This window comes from Pleurodeles waltl, chromosome 8 (genome assembly GCF_031143425.1).
Source record: "Pleurodeles waltl isolate 20211129_DDA chromosome 8, aPleWal1.hap1.20221129, whole genome shotgun sequence".
NCBI classification, from domain to species: domain Eukaryota; kingdom Metazoa; phylum Chordata; class Amphibia; order Caudata; family Salamandridae; genus Pleurodeles; species Pleurodeles waltl.
In genome coordinates this window covers 1,414,567,976-1,414,589,258 of record NC_090447.1, presented here as the reverse complement: position 1 = coordinate 1,414,589,258, position 21,283 = coordinate 1,414,567,976, and the positions used below count along the sequence as shown (strand labels likewise).

The 21,283-nt window shown below is 43.6% G+C and overlaps 1 protein-coding gene across 6 annotated transcripts in view; it reads left to right on the top strand.

Annotated features, from left to right (window-relative positions):
- Positions 1-21,283, top strand: part of SETD4 (SET domain containing 4) — a 111,897-nt gene that overhangs the window by 57,893 nt on the left and 32,721 nt on the right. For all 6 annotated transcript variants that reach the window (XM_069202513.1, XM_069202515.1, XM_069202510.1 and 3 more), the window contains 3 exons: positions 1,135-1,223; positions 5,156-5,585; positions 19,846-20,020. In XM_069202513.1, coding sequence (XP_069058614.1) covers positions 1,135-1,223; positions 5,156-5,585; positions 19,846-20,020 — 694 coding nt within the window. The remainder of the gene's footprint in view (positions 1-1,134; positions 1,224-5,155; positions 5,586-19,845; positions 20,021-21,283) is intronic.

Below are 21,283 nucleotides of genomic sequence, written 5' to 3'. Positions count from 1 at the left end.
AGTTAGCCCTTGATATCTATGAATTTTGAACCGTACTTTATCAAAAACTACTAAACAAATTTATACCAAAGGACAAAAAGCACGGTTTCTCAGTAAAGATCAAGCTTTCTGCCCAAACTGGTGTGATTCCGTTCAGGAGTTTTGCCTGTAGCTGTGTCTTATTTTCCTATGGGAAATTGTATAGGGAAAACACATTTTGGGACCCTCTCTTTCTCTGGTCCTGCTTGATTGATCACGCGAAACATTCCAGGAAGAAGCAGAGGTGGATGAACCTTTTGTTTGGGAGGGTTCATGAAGATTGATCAGATGGGCCAAAGTTAGTAGCAAACAAAAAAAATAGTTTTCTATGGTAACCTAATCCTAACTATAACTGCGTAGTGGCGACTGCCTCTGTGTTATATATTTATGCACATGTTCAGAGTGTTATATGCTATTTGTGACCATTGTTGAGGGTGGGAAGGGACCATGGCTCGCAGGTGGTAAATCCTTGAGTAAGCCGTGATGCCTGACCACTTTCTCCGCAGTGGTTAGAAATAGTATATCATACTTTGCACATCTGCATATGTGGATCATGTCATGTTTTTTTCCATGTGTACTTGTTGTAACAAAAGACCAAAACAGGATGCAAGTTATTGAATTTATTAAATATGGTAAAATCACATCAAAGAAACCATGGCACTCCTGTAAGTGTTTTCTGCCTAAAATACGTTACATACAATGTGTGTGGCATTACAAGTATTTTTCTCATGTTAAGTTTGCTATACTCTAATTATAAACTCGAATTTGACCATTGAACTTTTGTAAAAAAAGAGTGAATGTGTGTTTATTAGTACATTTGCTGTAAATACTTTGTGTTACTGGGGCACATTTATTTTCATTGCCATGAATACATCTCTCTTGGCTTTTTTGAAGCTTGTGTTCTCTTATTTTTGGCTGATGTGTCCAGATGTTTATGACCCGATGACTTGTGGCAGCTGTAACTTGACAATGGAACTGTTGGGTGATGATAATAAAGGCACTATTAATGAATCTGTAATATTGGCAATTAACATGCTCATGCAGCCTGTTTTACATACTTCGGAATGAGGAGAAATGTCATTTCTAGTCTCACCTTTTTTTATTTTTTTTACAAAGGCTGGAGAGCCGATTATTGCCTTGCCTGAGAGATGCCTGCTCACCACTGGAGTTGTACTTGAAAGTTACTTGGGTGACTATATTAGAAAGTAAGTAAAGATAGAATTTGTAAAAAAAAAAATTTTCTCATCTTTGGACTGGTGGTGTAGCATGTCCCCCTATATCCTAATATGCCTTTGATAAGGGATGGGACCTTTGTACAGCACTACACCAAATTCAAATTTGGAAACCTAGATGCTTGTGCCGAATATTATCCTCCTGTCCTCTATGAACACACTGTTGTCTTATGTTAACACCTTTTTATGTTCACTGGGATCAGGGATTGGGCTCTGTTTATACAGGCTTTTCTTCCCAATTTGATTCATTTTGTGGCTTTATGTTAATGAGACATCTCCTTTGTAGAAAAGGTATGAGTGCAAATACTTGATTAAAAGTGATCTACTAGTATTACTGAGCGTGCATTTTGTTCTGTCGAATTAGCTTATCTGCACAAGTAAAGACAGGGACTAACCACAAGCAAATCAGGCCTGGACTCGCCTGAAAAATAGACAGTCCCAGTCCAGTCTGAGCTGGAGCCCTCCTGAAATGCAACACAATCCCAGGCACATGTCTCATAGATTAGATCCTTCTTAAACTCCTGTGGCACAGCTGTTCAAAACCCACATATGTATCTAACCTGAATAGCAAAAAATGGTTGATAAAAATGCTTGAATTCATTGGACCACTTGTCAGTTGTCATTAATTAATAAATTTCTGGTCAACTCTGGGTGGAGCCTTTGTTGGAATCTGTGTGTCCAGTGCTGTGGAGATCCAGTTGTAGAAGGTGTGTATGTCTTTTGGCCATCGTTTTTTTTTAGGCTGGGTGTTGAGTTGCTGGATGTCTATTTTTTCCATTGTCTATACGTGTATTTGTTGTTTGAGGTATTTGTCTTTATCAAAGTGTTGTTATTGATAGCTGTGTGGATCTTGAACGTGATGATGTTTTGGGCGCTCCAGCTTACAGAGGAGTTGCTGGTAACTGTGGCTTGTCCTAGGGGTGCAAATATGACATCAAACGTGTGTCCTGCACAATGGGTTGGGCCAGAAATAATTTGTTGTGCGTTGAAGGCTTCAAGGTTCATTTTGATGGCTTTGGTTGTTTTTAAATCCTTCTTTTTAAACCATATGTTGAGGACTCCTCCAATGTATAGGTTTGGGAGGTCAATATGGATGTTAGTTGTTTTTTCAAGTAGGATATCTTTAAAGTTGGCATTTGCTGCATGTTGATGAATATATCAAGAGGAAGAAATAGGTAATACTTTGAATTGGATGATGTCTTATCATCAAGGATTCACAGCCGTCCATGATGACATTTTCAATGATATTTGTAGTTTTCCTGGATGGTAGCTTGGCTTTTTCCAATTGTGCTAATATGATTTTTGTAATGAAGTGAAAATCAGGAGGGATGGCTTCATGGCATGTAGGTGCCGAATCTTCGCTGAGCCATGTTTCTGTAAGGAAGGTGAGGTCCGGTGTTGTTTCTGAGAATAAGTCTTAGATGTTAAAGCTATTTTTGTTAATCTTGCATTGAAGAGTAGGCATTTTAGTTGTCGGTTTGTTTCTTTTTATGTCCTGTAGAAAATGGGTGGGGATGGAGAGGGACAGAGTATATGGATGTTGCTCATTTTGGGGTGAATTCTACTAGTGGCAGTTAGAAGTGGAAAGGAAGTTGTTTAGTTAGAGAAATGTGGACTTTGAGATATGCATGTGTGTGTGGTAGCTTTTTGTGGTGGGTCATGGTGTTTTAAATTCTATGTCTGTGATTTGTGGGTGTTGTGGTGGGACAGTATGATCAGGGAACCTTGTGATCATATGTTGAAGCCTTCCCTAGATTTTTCTTTTTTTCTTTTTTTTATGGCAATGACTTGTATACTTTGGTATTCTTTGTGATGGTGTTGTGATTGTTTTTGCTTGGAAAAGTTAGAAATTTAATATAGATATTTTTTAGTAGTTAAGGTTCCCCAGTGTTTGTATATGAAGTGGGATGTAGAATAAGTGGAGTTTTAGGGAGTATTGGTCGTTAATGTTTTAAGTAGAAATACATACCTGAACTTCTTATGGTAGAGATGCAGATTTCCTGGCCCTATACCCTTTCCAGCCCCAAACAGGCAACATCCATCACCTGTCACCCTTTACCTGAAAGCCTAGAACCCAAGTGTTAAATAGCCCAATTGATCAGATGACTTTGGCCCAGTGAGAACCCCAGCTCTAACACTAACTGAGCAGAACTCTAGAGGCAACGGGGGCCCTAGCAATAGGAACTAACCACAGCCGTATCCACCAATCCGAGCCTAAGCCCTTGGTAAATAGAAACCTAGTTCTGGGAATCAATCTGAACTCTAGCCCTGTCAATCAGTCAAAAACCAAGCCCTAAGCCATTGGTCCAATACGACCGTTAGCCCTGGGAACCGATCAGAACCCTAGCCCTGTCAACCAATCATAACCTCAACCCTAAGCCCTAGGTCCAATAGAAACCTTAGCCCTAGTAACCCGTCAGAACCCTAGTCCTATCTACCAATCAGAACCCAAATGTTAAGCCCTAGGACCAGTAGAAACCTTATCCTGGAAGCATTTCTGTTGATTGCCTAGGACTAGCCTTCAAAAGCAGTGAGTAACACTGAATTTGTATTCCTTCCCCCAAAGTCAGAGTAGTGTGAATACTCTGGTAAGTATTCTATTTAAATCACATATAAACCTGTATCCAGAGGCAAGCACTATAGGAAGCTGTTATGTTATGTTATGTTACCTGTGTTTTTACAGAACGCTATCTCCCATGAGCGTATCATGGCACTGTGGCAGTGTGAGGCTGGCCTGGGGGGACTTACTAAAAGAGCCATGTCTTCAGCAGAAGTCAAGAAGGGATGAGGAGGCTTCAATGTGTTGTGAGAGGATGTTCCAAGTTTTAGGAGCACATTATGAGAGAGCGTGACTTCCAGTTTGTGTTTTGTGTGGGGTGCTTGCTAGTGAGAGTCTGGCAGAATGGAGGTGCCTGGAGGAGGTGTGTAGTTGCAGGCAGGGCCTGTGTTGTGAAGGGCTTTATATGTGTGGGGGAGGAGTTTGAAGTGTGTACGCTTATGTATCAGTAGTCACTGGGGTTCACTTAGGTGAGTTGTGATGTGGGCCCAGCATGGGAAATTGAGGACTAGTCAGACTGCTGCTTTCTGGATGGTCTGGAGTCTTTATGCAAGTTGGTTGGTTATTCCTGCATATAGGGTGTTCTCGTAGTCCAGTTTGCTGGTGATAAGTGGTTGGGTGACCATTTTCCTAGTATTGTTTGGTAGCCACTTTAAGATGATCTTGAGTATCTTCAGGGTGTGAAAACAGGATGATGCAACTGCGTTACTTTGAGCAGATATGTCCAGTATGGGATCTGAGATGGGTTAGCCCGAGGTTTCTGAGGCTGTCTATAAGTGTGTCTGATTTGGGGTCAGTCCAGTTCTCTACATGGAAATTATTAACTGCTATGAGAATGTATGTGCTGGATTTGAAGACTAATGGTGTGACAAAGTGAGGGGATTTTGGTGAATTAGCTTGGGGTCCTGTAGGTCGATATACCACCAGGGTGAAGTTGGGTGTGATTTGAAGATCCCAAGTGATGGCTAACTTTGCCTAATCAAGAGATGCCAAGAGTGTCTCCAGCGACACACAAATCTCTGTAGCGAGGCCGAGAAACCTGAGGTAAGTTGAATAAGAATGAAAATTCATAACTGGTGGAGCACTGACTAAGAAGAGCACAGGGCTCAGAGTTGTTTGCCCGCAGACTGACACAGAACTATTTGGGCAGCATTAGTTAGTGAGTATTGACCTGTAGAACCAATAATACTTTTTATCCCTCACTAGGAGAATGTAGAAAATCTGTACATGTGTGCATTAAGCACATTAATTAAGGTGTGTTTTTATTAAATTCAGTGTTTTAAGTGTGCATGGTTCAGTAGTCTTCAATTTAATCTAATTGTATTTCTCTTGCTATTCTGTTCTGCAGATGTAAGCCTCCAATATCCCCGTTGCTTGCACTTTGTACGTTCCTAATGGTTGAAAGATACACCGGAGAAGAGTCTCAGTGGAAGCCTTACCTAGATGTCTTGCCGAAGTCCTACACCTGTCCTGTTTTTTGGGAAGACTGTACTATGAGTCTTCTTCCTGAGCCTCTGAGGGAAAAGGCCCAGGAACAAATAACCTCTCTCCAAGAACTGTACTCTTCTGCAGCCTCCTTCTTCTCGTCTCTGCAGTCCTTGTTTCAAGAGAATGTGGAGAATATTTTAACCTATGAAGCTCTGCGTTGGGCATGGTGCACAGTCAATACTCGGACGGTTTACATGAAGCATCCACAGAGACACTGCTTTTCCAGAGAATTGGACGCGTATGCCCTAGCTCCATTCCTGGATCTGCTAAACCACAGCACTAAAGTTCAAGTAAGAACGCTACACTCTGTACCTTTTTTACTTTCTTATGTTTTTATTCAGCAAAGAGCAGACCGCTTCAAAGGTTTTAATACTGTACAATTGGCGGATTCTTTTGAACCCAAGAAACGTTCGGAGGCGATGTTCACATATACTTATTATGCCGCATATCTAATGATTTTATATGTGCTATACTGCACACTGTAATAAAGATTTTCATGAAGCCATATATGTAAGCATTGGTTATGAAATCCTTATCATTTTAGCATGTTTAGATAGATTATTGTCATCTAGAATCTGTATTGAAAAATCATGTATTTATTAGTACACAAAGTGGTCTTCTTCAGTTTATATTTGAGGATATGCAATAATATCAGGTGCCTTTACCAGTGAAATATGTTGCTGTTGATACAATCTCAAATCAGGTATAAGAGATCTCAAGAATGTAAGAGCATTTCTTAAGAAGGATTGTTTCTAGTTTGATGCTTTCTGGACTTCCTAAATTCCTTCTGAAGAGAGTAGCTGTTCTTGAAATTGTGAGTTCGTTTTTTTTTTTAGATTTAAGTAGGTGTATTGTGATGTCTGGTCTTGGTGGATAGAAAGGCTGGTTCTATGATGGAGAGGGATTCCATGCCTGACAAGCATTGGCAAAGCACTGGTTTGGGTTTAATGTGCATATTAGAGTGAGACTCCTAGGAGGGAGTCGAAAGGAGTGGCCAGAGAGGGTTGGAGTTTCAAAATAGCCCTATATGCTGTTTATAGCAAATACTTGATTAGAAGCAGAAGGGTAAACCTGTACAGCCAGTAGCACTAAGTTAGTTATGCATACTCCATTGAGCTTAGCCAAAATTATTGACAAAGTCTCAAGCCAGTGGCTGAAAGATATTGTTTGAGAATGGCCCATGATTGAAAGGGGCGGGCCCAAAGCCCACTCTACGTATACTTTTTAACTAGTGGTTTGTTTGATGCTTACATTGTCAAACCCAAGGACTAAAAACGGGAAAGCATGTGGTCACCTATCAGAAGTAATAGTGTGATTGTTGCAGTTGCTTTCGTTCGTGAGAAAACTATCACAACAAGAAGACCATCCATGTAAATACTACATAAATTATAGCTGACTGTAAGCTGGAAGGGATGAAATGTGTTGAAGAACACCAGCATGTGTGTAAAGTTGGGATTATATCACTATTGCCATATTATACATCCCAGTGTGGACTTCTTGATGTGGACTTAGCTGCACTGTCATTAAGCAAACTATTATTTATAGATTAGTTAATAAGCAGCACCCATAGGTCTTCAGTTTTATAAATGTCTGTGAAAACCCTTTGCAAATTAAAAGATGCACCTTGTTAAGATGTATTAGTTTATTAAGAAAAAGTACTTGATGCGCCGTCACACTTACAGACAGTGTTTTTACATCTGAACCCAGTTTTGGAAGAAACAGTCAAAGTGTTGACTTTGTCCTGGTGTATTGTGGATCTCAGGGATGGATCATGATTCAACTCAAAACCAAACATTTTACTTTGAAGTTAAACAACTTCCATTATCCACGACTAACCCCAGATGGGGAAAGTGTGCAAAGCATGTGACTGTATGGCTCTCCAGGCTACATATAGTTACAAGGTAAGTAATGTGTTTCTGTCGTAGGAATCTCGCCATGGGCATCAGACTGATGGATTCGGGTGGCAGCACAACCTCTTGGGGGGGGGGACTGAGTCGTATCCTACACTGGCTCGCAGCCACGGCCTAACCCTTTCTGCTGGGGAGCAGCACCTCGCCAAAAACTAGAAGTAAGGGTGGTTTGTGGCAGTCTGAGGCACGACACTCTGTGACTTCTCAGGGAAGTCGTGGTGGAACAGATCTTACTCCTTTCTCTGTTACATAAGTCTCATACATGCAGAAGACAAAGAGAAGCATGTGGTTCAGTATTTTTTATTGAAGCAACTGCATTCTACGTAATGAGGCACAAATTGCATTTATCAGGAAAATAAAGCACAACACTATGATCATTGTGATGAAAAATGCAAAGCAGATAAAAAGTCCCAACATTATGTCACACTAGTGAGTCTGAAATCCCTACCTGCACTACTAAATATCTACATGAGAGGAATAGCAGGGTTGGCCCTATATCTGCCCGTACATGATCTCTGCGAGGAAGATACATACCTGGATAATGAGCAGGGGGGGTTGCTATTTGGTCTGCTGGTAGTTCTCCCAGGTGTTTGGAGCAATGAGGTCACATCTAGCAACAATGAAACAACATGGTACAACATAGGATGGCTGGCTGGAATTTTCACTTCTAACCTGGTTAGGGGCAGTCTGTTTTTTTTTTTAAAATAATGAAACATGTTGTTCAGAGGACTGCCCTGATGTGATAAAATGTATTTTCTGTGATGGGTAGACATTGTACTCTTTGGACTGGCAGTACTCAATAAAATATAATATACAGCTTTGTTCAGCCTTGGGCTGAGCACAAGATGAAATGTCATGCAAAAGAACTAATAACAAATTCTGCATGAAAGGGCAGCTGATAAAAGTAATAAAACAACACCACTGAAATGAAGCCTTACCTAAAATAATATAAGGAATAAAATGAAATGCAAGTAGGTGAGAGGGAATTGGCCTCAAACTCTGAGCTCAAATGAAGCGCCCATGCGAAGCACTAAAATAAGCCCATAACATTCCCTTCTGTATTATTAAGCTGAAATGGTTGTGAAACAAGCCTGCACAAAATACTGAACCTACACCTATAGCACTATGTAATACACAATCTTATAAAGGTTGGTACCAATTACTCAGGCTGGACATATAGTTTCAACATGCATTTGCCCAACATGTGCTCATATTTTACTTGCCCAAGTTTAAGTGGAACCAAGGCTTGAGTAATGTTTTGCAAACCAGCAACAGACATCTATATTCAGGTAAATCCATTTTCTGAGCTAGCTTATATTTCAAAACTGCAGCAATGTACTGTAATGTATTTGGGGCGCCAAAGTGCTTTTCCACACGAACAGGGTGCTACAGTGCTTGGATATGTGGTTGGAAGTGTGTCCTATTTGCTTTGAGCCTGTGTGGGAAGTGTTTCAATGCCATGCTTGATGACGAGTAAGCTGTGGTTATCATTTGGGCATATTGTAGTTTACTGGCAGCTTTGCTTAATTCACAGGTCCCTTTTTAGTATGTTGATATTTTTTTGTTCTCACTTCAATTCTTTATGTCAGCTGTTACATGAGGTCATCCAATCTGAGATGTAATGGCTTGGATGGGCAGGGGGTGGGGGGTTGATTACAGGTGTAGAGACATAGTGAGAGGGATTCAGAAATCTGTCAAAGTAGACTGTGCTACAGTCCTCCTTTAATTGATTGCATTAACGAGACATCAAGAAAACTTATTTTCCAAGGCACACTCTGTAATATTCGCTCTTTTTACCATTGACATTAGGACGTTGGTGCTCAGAGGCTGTTACTATTTGGCAGGCTGTGCTGTATTGAGTTCAGGGAGCAGTAATGTCTTCACAGGCTTCGCTGATTAGTGCTTAGTGGATGGGTAAAGTGGCTGTTTTAGTCTGTAATTGTGCCTTCCACTTAACAACAAGATTCCACAGGCCCTTTCATATATTATATCAATTAATCAAATTTCTTTAGTGCGCTACTCACCCAAGAGGGTCTCAAGGCGCTGTGGGTGGGGGGGGAGGTGTTATTGCTCGAAGAGACAAGTTTTGAGGTGCTTTCTGAAAGTTAGGAGGTCCTGGGTCTTGCATAGGTTGGTGGGGAGGGAGTTCCAGGTTTTGGCAGCAAGGTAGGAGACGGATCTGCCACCGGAGGTGGTGCGTTGGATGCTGGGGACTGGTGCGAGGTCGGCGGAGCGGAGCTGGCGGATTGGGATGTGGAAGTTGATTTGTTCATTGAGGCAGGCCGGTCCGTTGTCATGGAGGGCTTTGTGTGCGTGGATTAGGATTTTGAAATTTATCCTTTTGTTAATGGGCAGCCAGTGTAGGGATCTGAGGTGGGCGGAGATGTGCTTGTGGCGAGGGAGGTTGAGGATGAGACATGCGGCGGCGTTCTGGATGCACTGGAGCTTTCTCTGAAGCTTGGCTGTGGTCCCTGCGTAGTTGCCATTGTCCTGTGCTGCTGATGAGGGCTTGGGTGACCGTTCTTCTGGTTTCTATTGGGATCCATTTGAAGGTCTTGCGTAGCATGCAGAGGGTGTTGAAGCATGAGGGAGAGGATGAGCTGGGTGTCGTCGTCGTATGAAATGATGTTGAGGCCGTGTGGGCGGAAGATGCTGGCGAGCTGAGCCATGAAGATATTGAAGAGGGTGGGGCTGAGTGAGGATCCTTGGGGGACCCTACAAATGGTCTTGGTGGCTTTGGACCAGAATGGGGGGAGGCTAAGACTTTGGGTTCTTTCGGAAAGGAAGGAGTTGAGCCAGTCCAGGGCTTTGTGGCGAATTCCGGCGTCGAAAAGGCCTGTGCGAAGGGTTTGGTGGCATATGGTGTTGAATGCTGCGGAGAGGTCTAGAAGGATGAGGGCGACGGTATCACCCTTGTCCAGTCTGGTCCTGATGTCGTCTGTGCATGCAGGCAATGAGGGCTGTCTCGGTGCTGTGGTTTTTGCGGCATCCAGACTGGGAGACGTCGAGTATGTTGTTGTCCTCCAGGAAGCGGGACAGTCGTTTGTTTACTATCTTCTCTATGACCTTCGCAGGGAAGGGGAGTAGAGAGATAGGTTGGTAGTTTGTGAGGTCTTTGGGGTCTGCTTTGGGTTTTTTGAGCAGGGCGTTGACTTCGGTGTGTTTCCAAATATCTGGGAAGGTTGCGGTCTCGAAGGAACTGTTGATGACGGTCCGGAGCTGGAGAGCGATGATTTGGCTAGCCTTGTTGAAGACATGGTGGGGGCAGGGATCTGTTGGGGAGCCTGAGTGGATGGAGCTCATGGTTTTGCTGGTTTCTTCGCCGTTGGTGGGGGTCCAGGTGTTCAGCAAGATGGTGCGACAGGGTGCTGCATCGGTGGTGGTGGGTGGCGATGATATGAAGCTTTCGTGTATGTCTGCGATCTTGCGGTGGAAGTAGCTGGAGAGGCAGTCACAGAGGTCTTGAGAGTGTGGAGGGTCGGTGGTGCAGGATTTGGGTTTGGTGAGTTATTTAATGATGGTGAAAAGTTCCTTGCTGTTGTGTGTGTTGTCGTCTATGCGTTCTTTGTAGAAGGAACGCTTAGTGGTCCGGATGAGCTGGTGGTGTTTTTGCGCATGGCTGATTTGAGGGCGGAGAAGTTGCTTGCTAATGGTTCTTGTCGCCAAGCTTTCTCAATTTTCCAGCATTCTCGTTTGGAAGTCTGAAGTTCTGCGGGAAACCAGGGAGCTGTCTTGTTGGTGCGGGTGTTGTTGTTTTTTTTGAGAGGGGCGAGGGAGTTGGCGCATACGTCGAGCCATCGTGTGAGGTTGAGGGTGGCGGTGTTGGGGTCGTGGTAATGGGTGGTGGAGCTTGGGCGAGGTTGGAGATCAGTTGCTCCTTGGAGATCTTGTTCCATTTGCAGTGAGGGACAGGATGTTGTTGGTGGTGGGCTTCAGGAAGGAGAAGTGGACGCAGTCGTGATCAGTCCAATGGAGTTCGGTGGTGTGAGTGAAGGCGATGTGGTTGCTGGAGGAGAGAATAGCGTCAAGCGTGTGACCAGCTGAGTGGGTGGGTGAGGAGACCAGTTGCTTGAGGCCGAGGTTTGCAAGGTTGTCCAGCAGGGCAGTGGAGTTGCAGTCGTTATTGTTCTTTAGGTTGAAGTTTAGGTCACCGAGGAGTAGGTAGTCTGTGGAGGCGAGGGGGTGGGAGCTGATAGTGCCGGCGATGGTGTCACAGAATGGGGGGCGGGGTCCTGGTGGTCTCTAGACAAGGGTTCCTCTCAAGGTGGTGTTGGCGTTGATGTGTATCTGAAAGTGAAGGTGCTCTGCGGCGTCCAGGGTGTAGTTGGTGTTGGTGGAAATCCTGATGGAATCTCTGTGTATTATGGCGATTCCTCCTCCTGGTTTGTTGAAATGCTCTCTTCGGGTGATTTTATATCCCTCCGGGATGGCTATGGCTATGGCGATGTCGGGTTCCGGTGAGGGGTTCATCCATGTCTTAGTGAGGAAGGTGATGTCGGGAGAGGTTGTGGTGAGTAGGTCCCAGAGCTCGATGGCGTGCTTGTGGACTAGTACAGGACTAGTCCATGGCTCTTGATCATACTTATATTGCTAGTAGTAATATCGAGAGCAAACTTGCTTCATATGCAGCTTTGCCCAGTGTGGTTTGCCTATTGTGCCACTTCCTGCTCTCTGAAGTTAATCGCTTTGTCTCTGCACCTAGAGTCATTCTGTCAGCCCTCAGTTTCTAATGTGCTGTTGACATGTGTCCTCATCTCTATGCTAAATAAATTCTAATTGCCAATACCTTTCACCTATTCTTGTTATGTGGAAAGTACGTTAGTGTGCAGTGTTTAGCAAGGGAGTCACAAGCAGCTACAATACTGTGGTGTCTGGTTCTCCAATTTGAAAATATGTTTTTCATGTGGAGAGATCCATTTTCTGTTCCTTCTTAATCATCTAGGGGTTTGGACCACTTTCCCATCTAAATGTACACTTACTCCAACAATTTTGGAACTAAATTTATGTTTATTGAAGAGAAAAATCATGCATTAAGAATTGCACTGAATATCCATAAAGCAGGCCTCGAAAAATCATGCAAATGTTACTAGACCTGCAGGTCGAGTAGCTTGAACAATCTACTCTACCTAACTGTAATGTACTTGACCCGGAATGGGTCTCAGATTGTATTTCACAGTCGCCTTTTTCTTCACACTCACATATGAGTGCACCTTCAAATATGCAAGCACAGCAGTTCTGCTGTAAAAATGTTCTCTTTTGTTTGATTAAATACACTAAACCTTTGCTCCATGTATAATAAATCTAGCCCACGTATAGGGTACACATGATCCATGCATGACTTGCCCCTTAGTTTACTAATATCTTTGCCATCAGGGCAGGAGTGTTTCTCAGCTTATGTTTAAACACTCACTTTTAATAAGTATATTACTAAAGCATGATGTGGTAGCGCACTGTCATTTACAGACAGTAAATTTCCAAGAAATGTCCAAAAACTGTTCCACTAACGTGCAGCTTTACTGATAAAACTATATAGTGTATTAACAATAATCTGTGAAAATGAGGTTTCAGAAACTACATGTTCGGTGGCATGTGTAGCTGCAGATAGACATGCTGTGCATAGTCCGCCGTCTGGTGTTGGGTCGGAGTGTTACAAGTTGTTTTTCTTCGAAGAAGTCTTTTCGAGTCACAAGACCGAGGGACTCCTCCTCCTTGTTTCCATTGCGCATGGGCGTCGACTCCATCTTCGATTGTTTTTTTTTCGCCATCGGGTTCGGACGTGTTCCTTTTCGCTCTGGGTTTCGGGACAGAAAGATAGTCAAAACTTCGGAACACTACGTCGGTATTGTTTCGTTCGGTATCGGGTTAGATAGAATCGACACCGAATCGTGAAGAGCTCCGGTAGCCCTTCGGGGTAACTTCGACCCCCCGTCGGGGCCTGGTCGGCCCGACCGCGTGTAACATCGACGGAACGGACCCCGTTCCGATTCTGTCCTAAATGCCACAGCAAATATCCATATACAGACCAACATTTGGTCTGTAACTTGTGCCTGTCGCCCGAGCACAAGGAAGAGACGTGTGAGGCCTGTCGTGCGTTCCGGTCCCGAAAGACGCTCCGTGACCGAAGAGCCAGAAGGTTGCAAATGGCGTCCACGCCGACAGGACAACGTGGGTTCGAGGAACAAGGAGAAGAAGAGGAAGCCTTCTCCATCCATGAATCGGACTCGGAGGAGTTCGACGTCGAAGAAACCGTGAGTAAGACGTCGAAACAAGCACCACACGGGAAAACAGACAAGGCCCAGGGGACGCCACTGCCAACAGGCCATGGCTCAACCCATAAAATAGGTGACCGTCCATCGGCACCGAAAAAGGGCGAACTGGTGCCGAGATCGTCCGACTCGGGTCGAGACACAGGCACGCAGCAATCTCGGGACCGAGAAAGTGCTGCCGAAAAGGGTCGACGCCGAGACAGCGGAACCGAAGCTGCTCGACGCAGAGACAGCGACACCGAGGATGATCGACGCCGAGAAAGCTCGACTACAAAAAAGAGAAAATTCTCCTCTGAGCCGAAAACAAGCAAAGACACAGTTTCGGTGCCAAAACGCCCTGCAACCGAACCGACTGCCAGCTCGTATTCAGAGGAACAATCACTGTCCTCTCAAATGCGCAAACACAGATTTGAAGAAGAGTTACAATCCACTGACGTAGACCACACCCAGAAGCGGATCTTCATACAGAGTGGGACAGGGAAGATCAGCACTCTTCCCCCAATCAGGAGGAAAAGGAGACTCGAGTTCCAAACACAAGAACAAACACCACAAGCAAAAGTGGTGAAGATAGTAACTCCACCACCCTCTCCTCCACCTGTAACTCATACATCACCGGCACAAACTCCGTCACGTTCACCAGCTCATACCACCATGAGCCAAGATGACCAGGACGCTTGGGACCTATATGACGCCCCAGTATCAGACAATAGTCCCGAGTCGTACCCTACCAAGCCCTCACCACCCGAGGACAGCACAGCGTATGCACAGGTGGTAGCTAGGGCAGCAGAGTTCCATAACGTGTCGTTACACTCAGAACCTGTTGAGGATGACTTCCTTTTCAACACCCTCTCCTCCACCCATAGCACCTATCAAAGCCTGCCTATGCTCCCGGGAATGCTAAGGCATGCAAAACAGATCTTTAAAGATCCTGTCAAAAGCAGAGCGATAACTCCACGGGTGGAGAAAAAATATAAAGCACCGCCCACAGACCCTGCTTTTATCACATCACAACTGCCACCAGATTCAGTTGTAGTAGGGGCAGCTCGCAAGAGAGCCAACTCGCACACATCAGGCGACGCCCCACCTCCGGACAAAGAGAGCCGCAAGTTCGACGCAGCTGGAAAAAGGGTTGCTGTACAAGCTGCAAACCAGTGGCGCATCGCGAACTCTCAGGCGCTCCTAGCGCGATATGACGGAGCCCATTGGGATGAGATGCAGCATCTCATCGAGCATCTACCCAAAGAATTACAGAAACGGGCAAAACAAGTAGTTGAGGAGGGACAAAATATCTCTAATAACCAAATACTCTCCTCTATGGATGCAGCGGATACAGCTGCAAGAACAATAAATACCGCGGTAACCATAAGACGGCACGCATGGTTGCGCACATCCGGGTTTAAACCTGAGATACAACAGGCAGTGCTCAATATGCCGTTCAACGAACAACAATTGTTTGGACCCGATGTGGACACGGCAATTGAGAAATTGAAAAAGGACACTGACACAGCCAAGGCCATGGGCGCACTCTATTCCCCGCAGGGCAGAGGCACTTTTGGCACATTTCGCAGAACACCCTTCAGAGGGGGGTTTCGGGGTCAAGCCACACAAGCCAGCACCTCACAATCAACACCGTCTACCTACCAGGGACAGTACCAAATGGGAGGCTTTTGGGGCCAGTACAGAGGGGGACAATTCCCTAGAAACCGGGGAAAATGTCAAGGTCCCAAAACCCCTACAACCAAACAGTGACTCACAAGTCACTCAACCCCTTCACACAACACCAGTGGGGGGAAGACTAAGCCAATTTTACAAAGCTTGGGAGGAAATAACAACAGACACTTGGGTCTTAGCAATTATCCAACATGGTTATTGCATAGAATTTCTCCAAATCCCTCCAAATGTCCCACCAAAAACACAAAACATGTCAAAACAGCATTTAGACCTTCTGGAATTAGAAGTTCAGGCATTACTGCAAAAGGACGCAATAGAACTTGTACCACGTACACAAAGGAACACAGGAGTTTACTCACTGTACTTTCTAATACCAAAAAAAGACAAAACACTGAGACCAATCTTAGATCTCAGAACACTAAACATCTACATCAAATCGGAACACTTTCACATGGTCACGCTACAAGACGTATTACCACTGCTAAAACAACAAGACTATATGACAACCTTAGATCTAAAGGACTCGTATTTCCACATACCGATACATCCCTCGCACAGGAAATACCTAAGGTTCGTATTCAAGGGAATACACTACCAATTCAAAGTGTTGCCGTTCGGTATAACACCCGCACCAAGAGTATTTACAAAATGCCTAGCAGTAGTAGCTGCACATATCAGAAGGCAGCAAATACACGTGTTCCCCTACCTAGACGATTGGCTAATCAAAACCAACTCCCTAACAAAGTGTTCACACCACACAGAGTATGTCATACAAACTCGGTTTCTCCATCAACTATGCAAAATCACACATTCTGCCGTGCAAAACACAGCAATACTTAGGAGCGACAATCGACACAACAAAGGGGATAGCCACTCCAAGTCCACAAAGGGTTCAAAATTTTTACAAGGTTATACAAGCCATGTATCCGACACAAAAAATACATGCAAAGATGGTATTAAAACTCCTAGGCATGATGTCTTCATGCATAGCCATTGTCCCAAACGCAAGACTGCACATGAGGCCCTTACAACAGTGCCTAGCATCGCAATGGTCACAGGCACAGGGTCACCTTCTAGATCTGGTGTTGATAGACCGCCAAACATACATCTCGCTTCTATGGTGGAACAGTATAAATTTAAACAAAGGGCGGCCTTTCCAAGACCCAGTGCCACAATACGTGATAACAACAGATACTTCCATGACAGGGTGGGGAGCACACCTCAATCAACACAGCATCCAAGGACAATGGGACGTACATCAAACGAAGTTGCATATAAAACACCTCGAATTGTTAGCAGTATTCCTAGCGTTGAAAGCATTTCAACCCATCATAACCCACAAATACATTCTTGTCAAAACAGACAACATAACAACAATGTATTATCTAAACAAACAGGGGGGAACACACTCGACACAGCTGTGCCTCCTGGCACAAAAGATATGGCAATGGGCGATTCACAACCACATTCGCCTAATAGCACAGTTCATTCCAGGGATCCAGAATCAACTAGCAGACAACCTCTCTCGAGATCACCAACAAGTCCACGAATGGGAGATTCACCCCCAAATTCTAAACACTTACTTCCACATTTGGGGAACACCTCAAATAGACCTATTTGCAACAAAGGAGAACGCAAAATGCCAAAACTTCGCATCCAGGTACCCACACAGGCAGTCTCAAGGCAATGCTCTATGGATGAATTGGTCAGGGATATTTGCATACGCTTTTCCCCCTCTCCCTCTCCTTCCATATCTAGTAAACAAATTGAGTCAAAACAAACTCAAACTCATACTAATAGCACCAACATGGGCAAGACAACCCTGGTACACAACACTACTAGACCTGTCAGTAGTACCCCATGTCAAGCTACCCAACAGGCCAGATCTGCTAACGCAACACAAACAACAGATCAGGCATCCAAACCCAGCATCGCTGAATCTAGCAATCTGGCTCCTGAAATCCAAGAATTCGGACATTTAAACCTCACCCAAGAATGTATGGAGGTCATAAAACAGGCTAGAAGGCCATCCACTAGACACTGCTATGCAAGTAAATGGAAAAGATTTGTTTGCTACTGCCATAGTAATCAAGTTCAACCATTACATGCATCTCCAAAGGATGTAGTAGGATACTTACTACATTTGCAGAAATCAAATCTGGCCTTCTCTTCCATAAAGATACACCTCGCAGCAATTTCTGCATACCTGCAGATTACCCATTCAACTTCACTATTTAGGATACCTGTCATTAAAGCGTTTATGGAAGGCCTAAAAAGAATTATACCACCAAGAACACCACCTGTTCCTTCATGGAACCTCAACATCGTCTTAACAAGACTCATGGGTCCACCTTTCGAACCCATGCATTCTTGCGAAATGCAATTCTTAACGTGGAAGGTTGCATTTCTCATTGCCATTACATCTCTAAGAAGAGTAAGCGAAATTCAAGCGTTTACTATACAGGAACCTTTTATTCAAATACACAAAAATAAGGTAGTTCTAAGAACCAATCCTAAATTTTTACCAAAAGTTATTTCACCGTTCCACTTAAATCAAACAGTAGAACTACCAGTGTTCTTTCCACAGCCAGACTCAGTAGCTGAAAGGGCACTATATACATTAGACATCAGAAAAGCACTAATGTACTACATTGACAGAACAAAACTAATTAGGAAAACAAAACAACTGTTTATTGCATTTCAAAAACCTCATACAGGAAACCCAATATCAAAACAGGGTATAGCCAGATGGATAGTTAAGTGTATCCAAACCTGCTACCTTAAAGCAAAAAGAGAGCTGCCCATTACACCAAAGGCACACTCAACCAGAAAGAAAGGCGCTACCATGGCCTTCCTAGGAAATATTCCAGTGAACGAAATATGTAAGGCAGCCACATGGTCTACGCCTCACACATTTACTAAGCACTACTGTGTAGACGTGCTATCCGCACAACAAGCCACAGTAGGTCAAGCCGTACTAAGAACTTTATTTCAAACTACTTCCACTCCTACAGGCTGAGCCACCGCTTTTGGGGAGATAACTGCTTACTAGTCTATGCACAGCATGTGTATCTGCAGCTACACATGCCACCGAACTGAAAATGTCACTTACCCAGTGTACATCTGTTCGTGGCATTAGTCGCTGCAGATTCACATGCGCCCACCCGCCTCCCCGGGAGCCTGTAGCCGTTTGGAAGTAATCTTCAACATTTGTACATTTGTAAATATATTACTTAAACTTTGTTTTGTACATACTTATTCATTCCATTGCATGGGCACTATTACTAACATACACAACTCCAACCTCACCCTCTGCGGGGAAAACAATCGAAGATGGAGTCGACGCCCATGCGCAATGGAAACAAGGAGGAGGAGTCCCTCGGTCTCGTGACTCGAAAAGACTTCTTCGAAGAAAAACAACTTGTAACACTTCGACCCAACACCAGACGGCGGACTATGCACAGCATGAGAATCTGCAGCGACTAATGCCACGAACAGATGTACACTGGGTAAGTGACATTTTCATTATCATTTGCACATCACCAAGTAAATTGTTACCTTTTTTTTCATCCTCTTAAAATATTTGTTTTTCATTACACAAGTACAAAAAATGGTCTTTCACAGCTACTGAAATATTTCTTGAAATGTTTGTTAAGTTGACTTAGTTATATAAGTGCTGTGTGTTAGGAAAGACCTGATACCCACAGCCTTTCATTTCACACGTCAGACAGTTCACCTTACAAACTCCTGGAACTCTACAGTCACAAGGAAAAGTATTTGCATTGCAAGAAGACGACTGACTTTTGACCTCTGTCACCTGTTCTTTGTCCACTTGCCAGAAGGGGCGAATAAGTTCCAAAAATAACTCGACCCATAAAAAAAATGACTCGCCATAGCACTTGGTTGAGTAGATTTTTGGAGATCTGATAAGGGTCCCATTTTGTCGGTGTCCCTATCACTTCATGACCATCCCCTGGGAACATTTATTTTTCTACACGTTTACTTGAGTTACAACAGTGGAAAATCCATCCACCTGGTGGATTTTTTTCACTATTGCAAATGTAACTTACTGTCAAAAATGTTCCAGAATCCTGATTATTGACATCAGGATTAGGAAATTCTGAATATAATCAAATATTTTGATTGCAAGTGACAGCTACCATTGGCAGGGTTTTTGGGAAGTGTGCTCCCAGTTCCCATGGTCATACAACATAGTCGTAATATCCATCTTGGCTGTTGAATTTATAACCTTGGTTTTGTTAAGCCATTTGCACAGACAATTTGAATATGCATTTGAGTTCAGAGGATTGTTGGCAAGTAATTGTACTTTTATTAGTTAATTTGCTTCCTGTTGAAGTTCAAATTGTCTCATTTATTTATTCATCTGAAATGTAATTCCTGCTAACCTGGAATGAACTGCTATGTCAATTATACTTCTTTTGCACTCATGTTTCTTTTTCTTATCACCTCAGAAAAATGTATCCAGAAGTGTGATATTTGTGTCTTTGCAGCTCTTTTTTTCTGCTTCCATTCAACCCTAAGCATGAAATACATGGTCATTAACATAGTTCACATCATCCAAACCCAAGCAGAAGGGCAGTTGTGTGTATTGTTCTGTAGCTATCCTGATGCTATTAGACTTCGTCGTTAAAAGTTCTGATATGTCCCTTCACAGATAGAAATGTTTTCATTGTTCATTTTAGGTGGAAGCTGCTTTCAATCCAGAAAGCAAATGCTATGAAATTAGAACACGCTCAAGCCATCGAAGATATGAGCAAGTCTTCATTTGCTATGGACCGCATGATAACCAGCGGCTGCTACTTGAATATGGATTTGTCGCTGGTCAGAATCCGCACTGCACAGTTTGCATCCCTACAGGTGTGAAGGTTGTGATGAAATCGATATACCTAAGTAGTTGTGAACGCAATGTTTTTTAAGGTGGTTCAATATTTTAATTGAGAGGAACAGTCCCGAAGAAGGACTTGAAACTAATAGGTAGCAGCTTTAATCTTTCTAACTTTTTCTGGGAGTAATCCAGTGATCTTGCCACCTCAGAAAGGCAGAAGTAATAGAAGCCAGGATGCAGCCTTTGATCAGTGTGAACATCAGAGAGTGGCTGTATGTTCAAAACGTTCCATGGAGAAGGTGTATATAAGGGTAGCATGTATACACATCCAGTGAAGGACCATTCAGTGAAGATTGATGCAATTGTTTAAAGAGCTGTGAATATATATACTTTGAATAGCACAGATTTCTGGACTGCTTCAGAATATGATAGATGAAACTCACAAGGCGCAGCCTTCCAGTGTATTGTTTGAGTATTGTGCCCAGCCTATGTTCAGGAAGGCGGAATTCTTGCCAAACCTTCCAGCATACCGCCATGTAAACGATTGTCAATTACATTTGTTTTATGCACATATTCTGAAAATCTGTCGTGAATTGGTCCCCCTGGATCTACAATAGGAAGGTAGGAAGGGGCAACAGCACAATGTCTGGCATTGTGCCTCTTTCATGGGTTCGTTTTTGAATGCATGTGATGATGGGAATGAACCTTATTATTAAATCTGGAGCAGCCAGGATAATGCACTGAACTGCAAAATATCAGGGGCACTATTTCAGAAGAAATGGTAATTTACTAATTTGCCATCTCTACTACTCTCCTCGGCAGTAATGGTTGTTGTATTTAAATTCCCTGTTACTGCTGGTGTTCATGCATTATCAATGGTGGTAAAAATGTACCACCAGAAGAACACATAGTTAACTACAATTGCAATTGAACGATTTTATTTTTGATTATGGGGAAAGCCTGTGGTAATGCATTTACTGCCAGGAATAATTGTGTCACTAGCGACATCCCCTGAGTGTCGGCAGAGGGAGGTGACTTACCACCAGGAGAATGTACCTCTTCCCACCAGTGATAAGGTGACTGCCTTTTTCAGATCAGGGTCCTTTTAACATAAGCTTTTTGATCGATCTGGTTGATTTTGTGGGACCAGTAAGTATGTTGTCCCTGACCTAACACTACAGCAGTGGCGTTCATTTTGTCTTTGCTGCAACCACGTCTTTCTTCGCCAAGTGTCAGTGTGAGTGACACCTTTCTAGGCTGAATGCCTTCGCATGCTGAGATTGGGTAAATATATT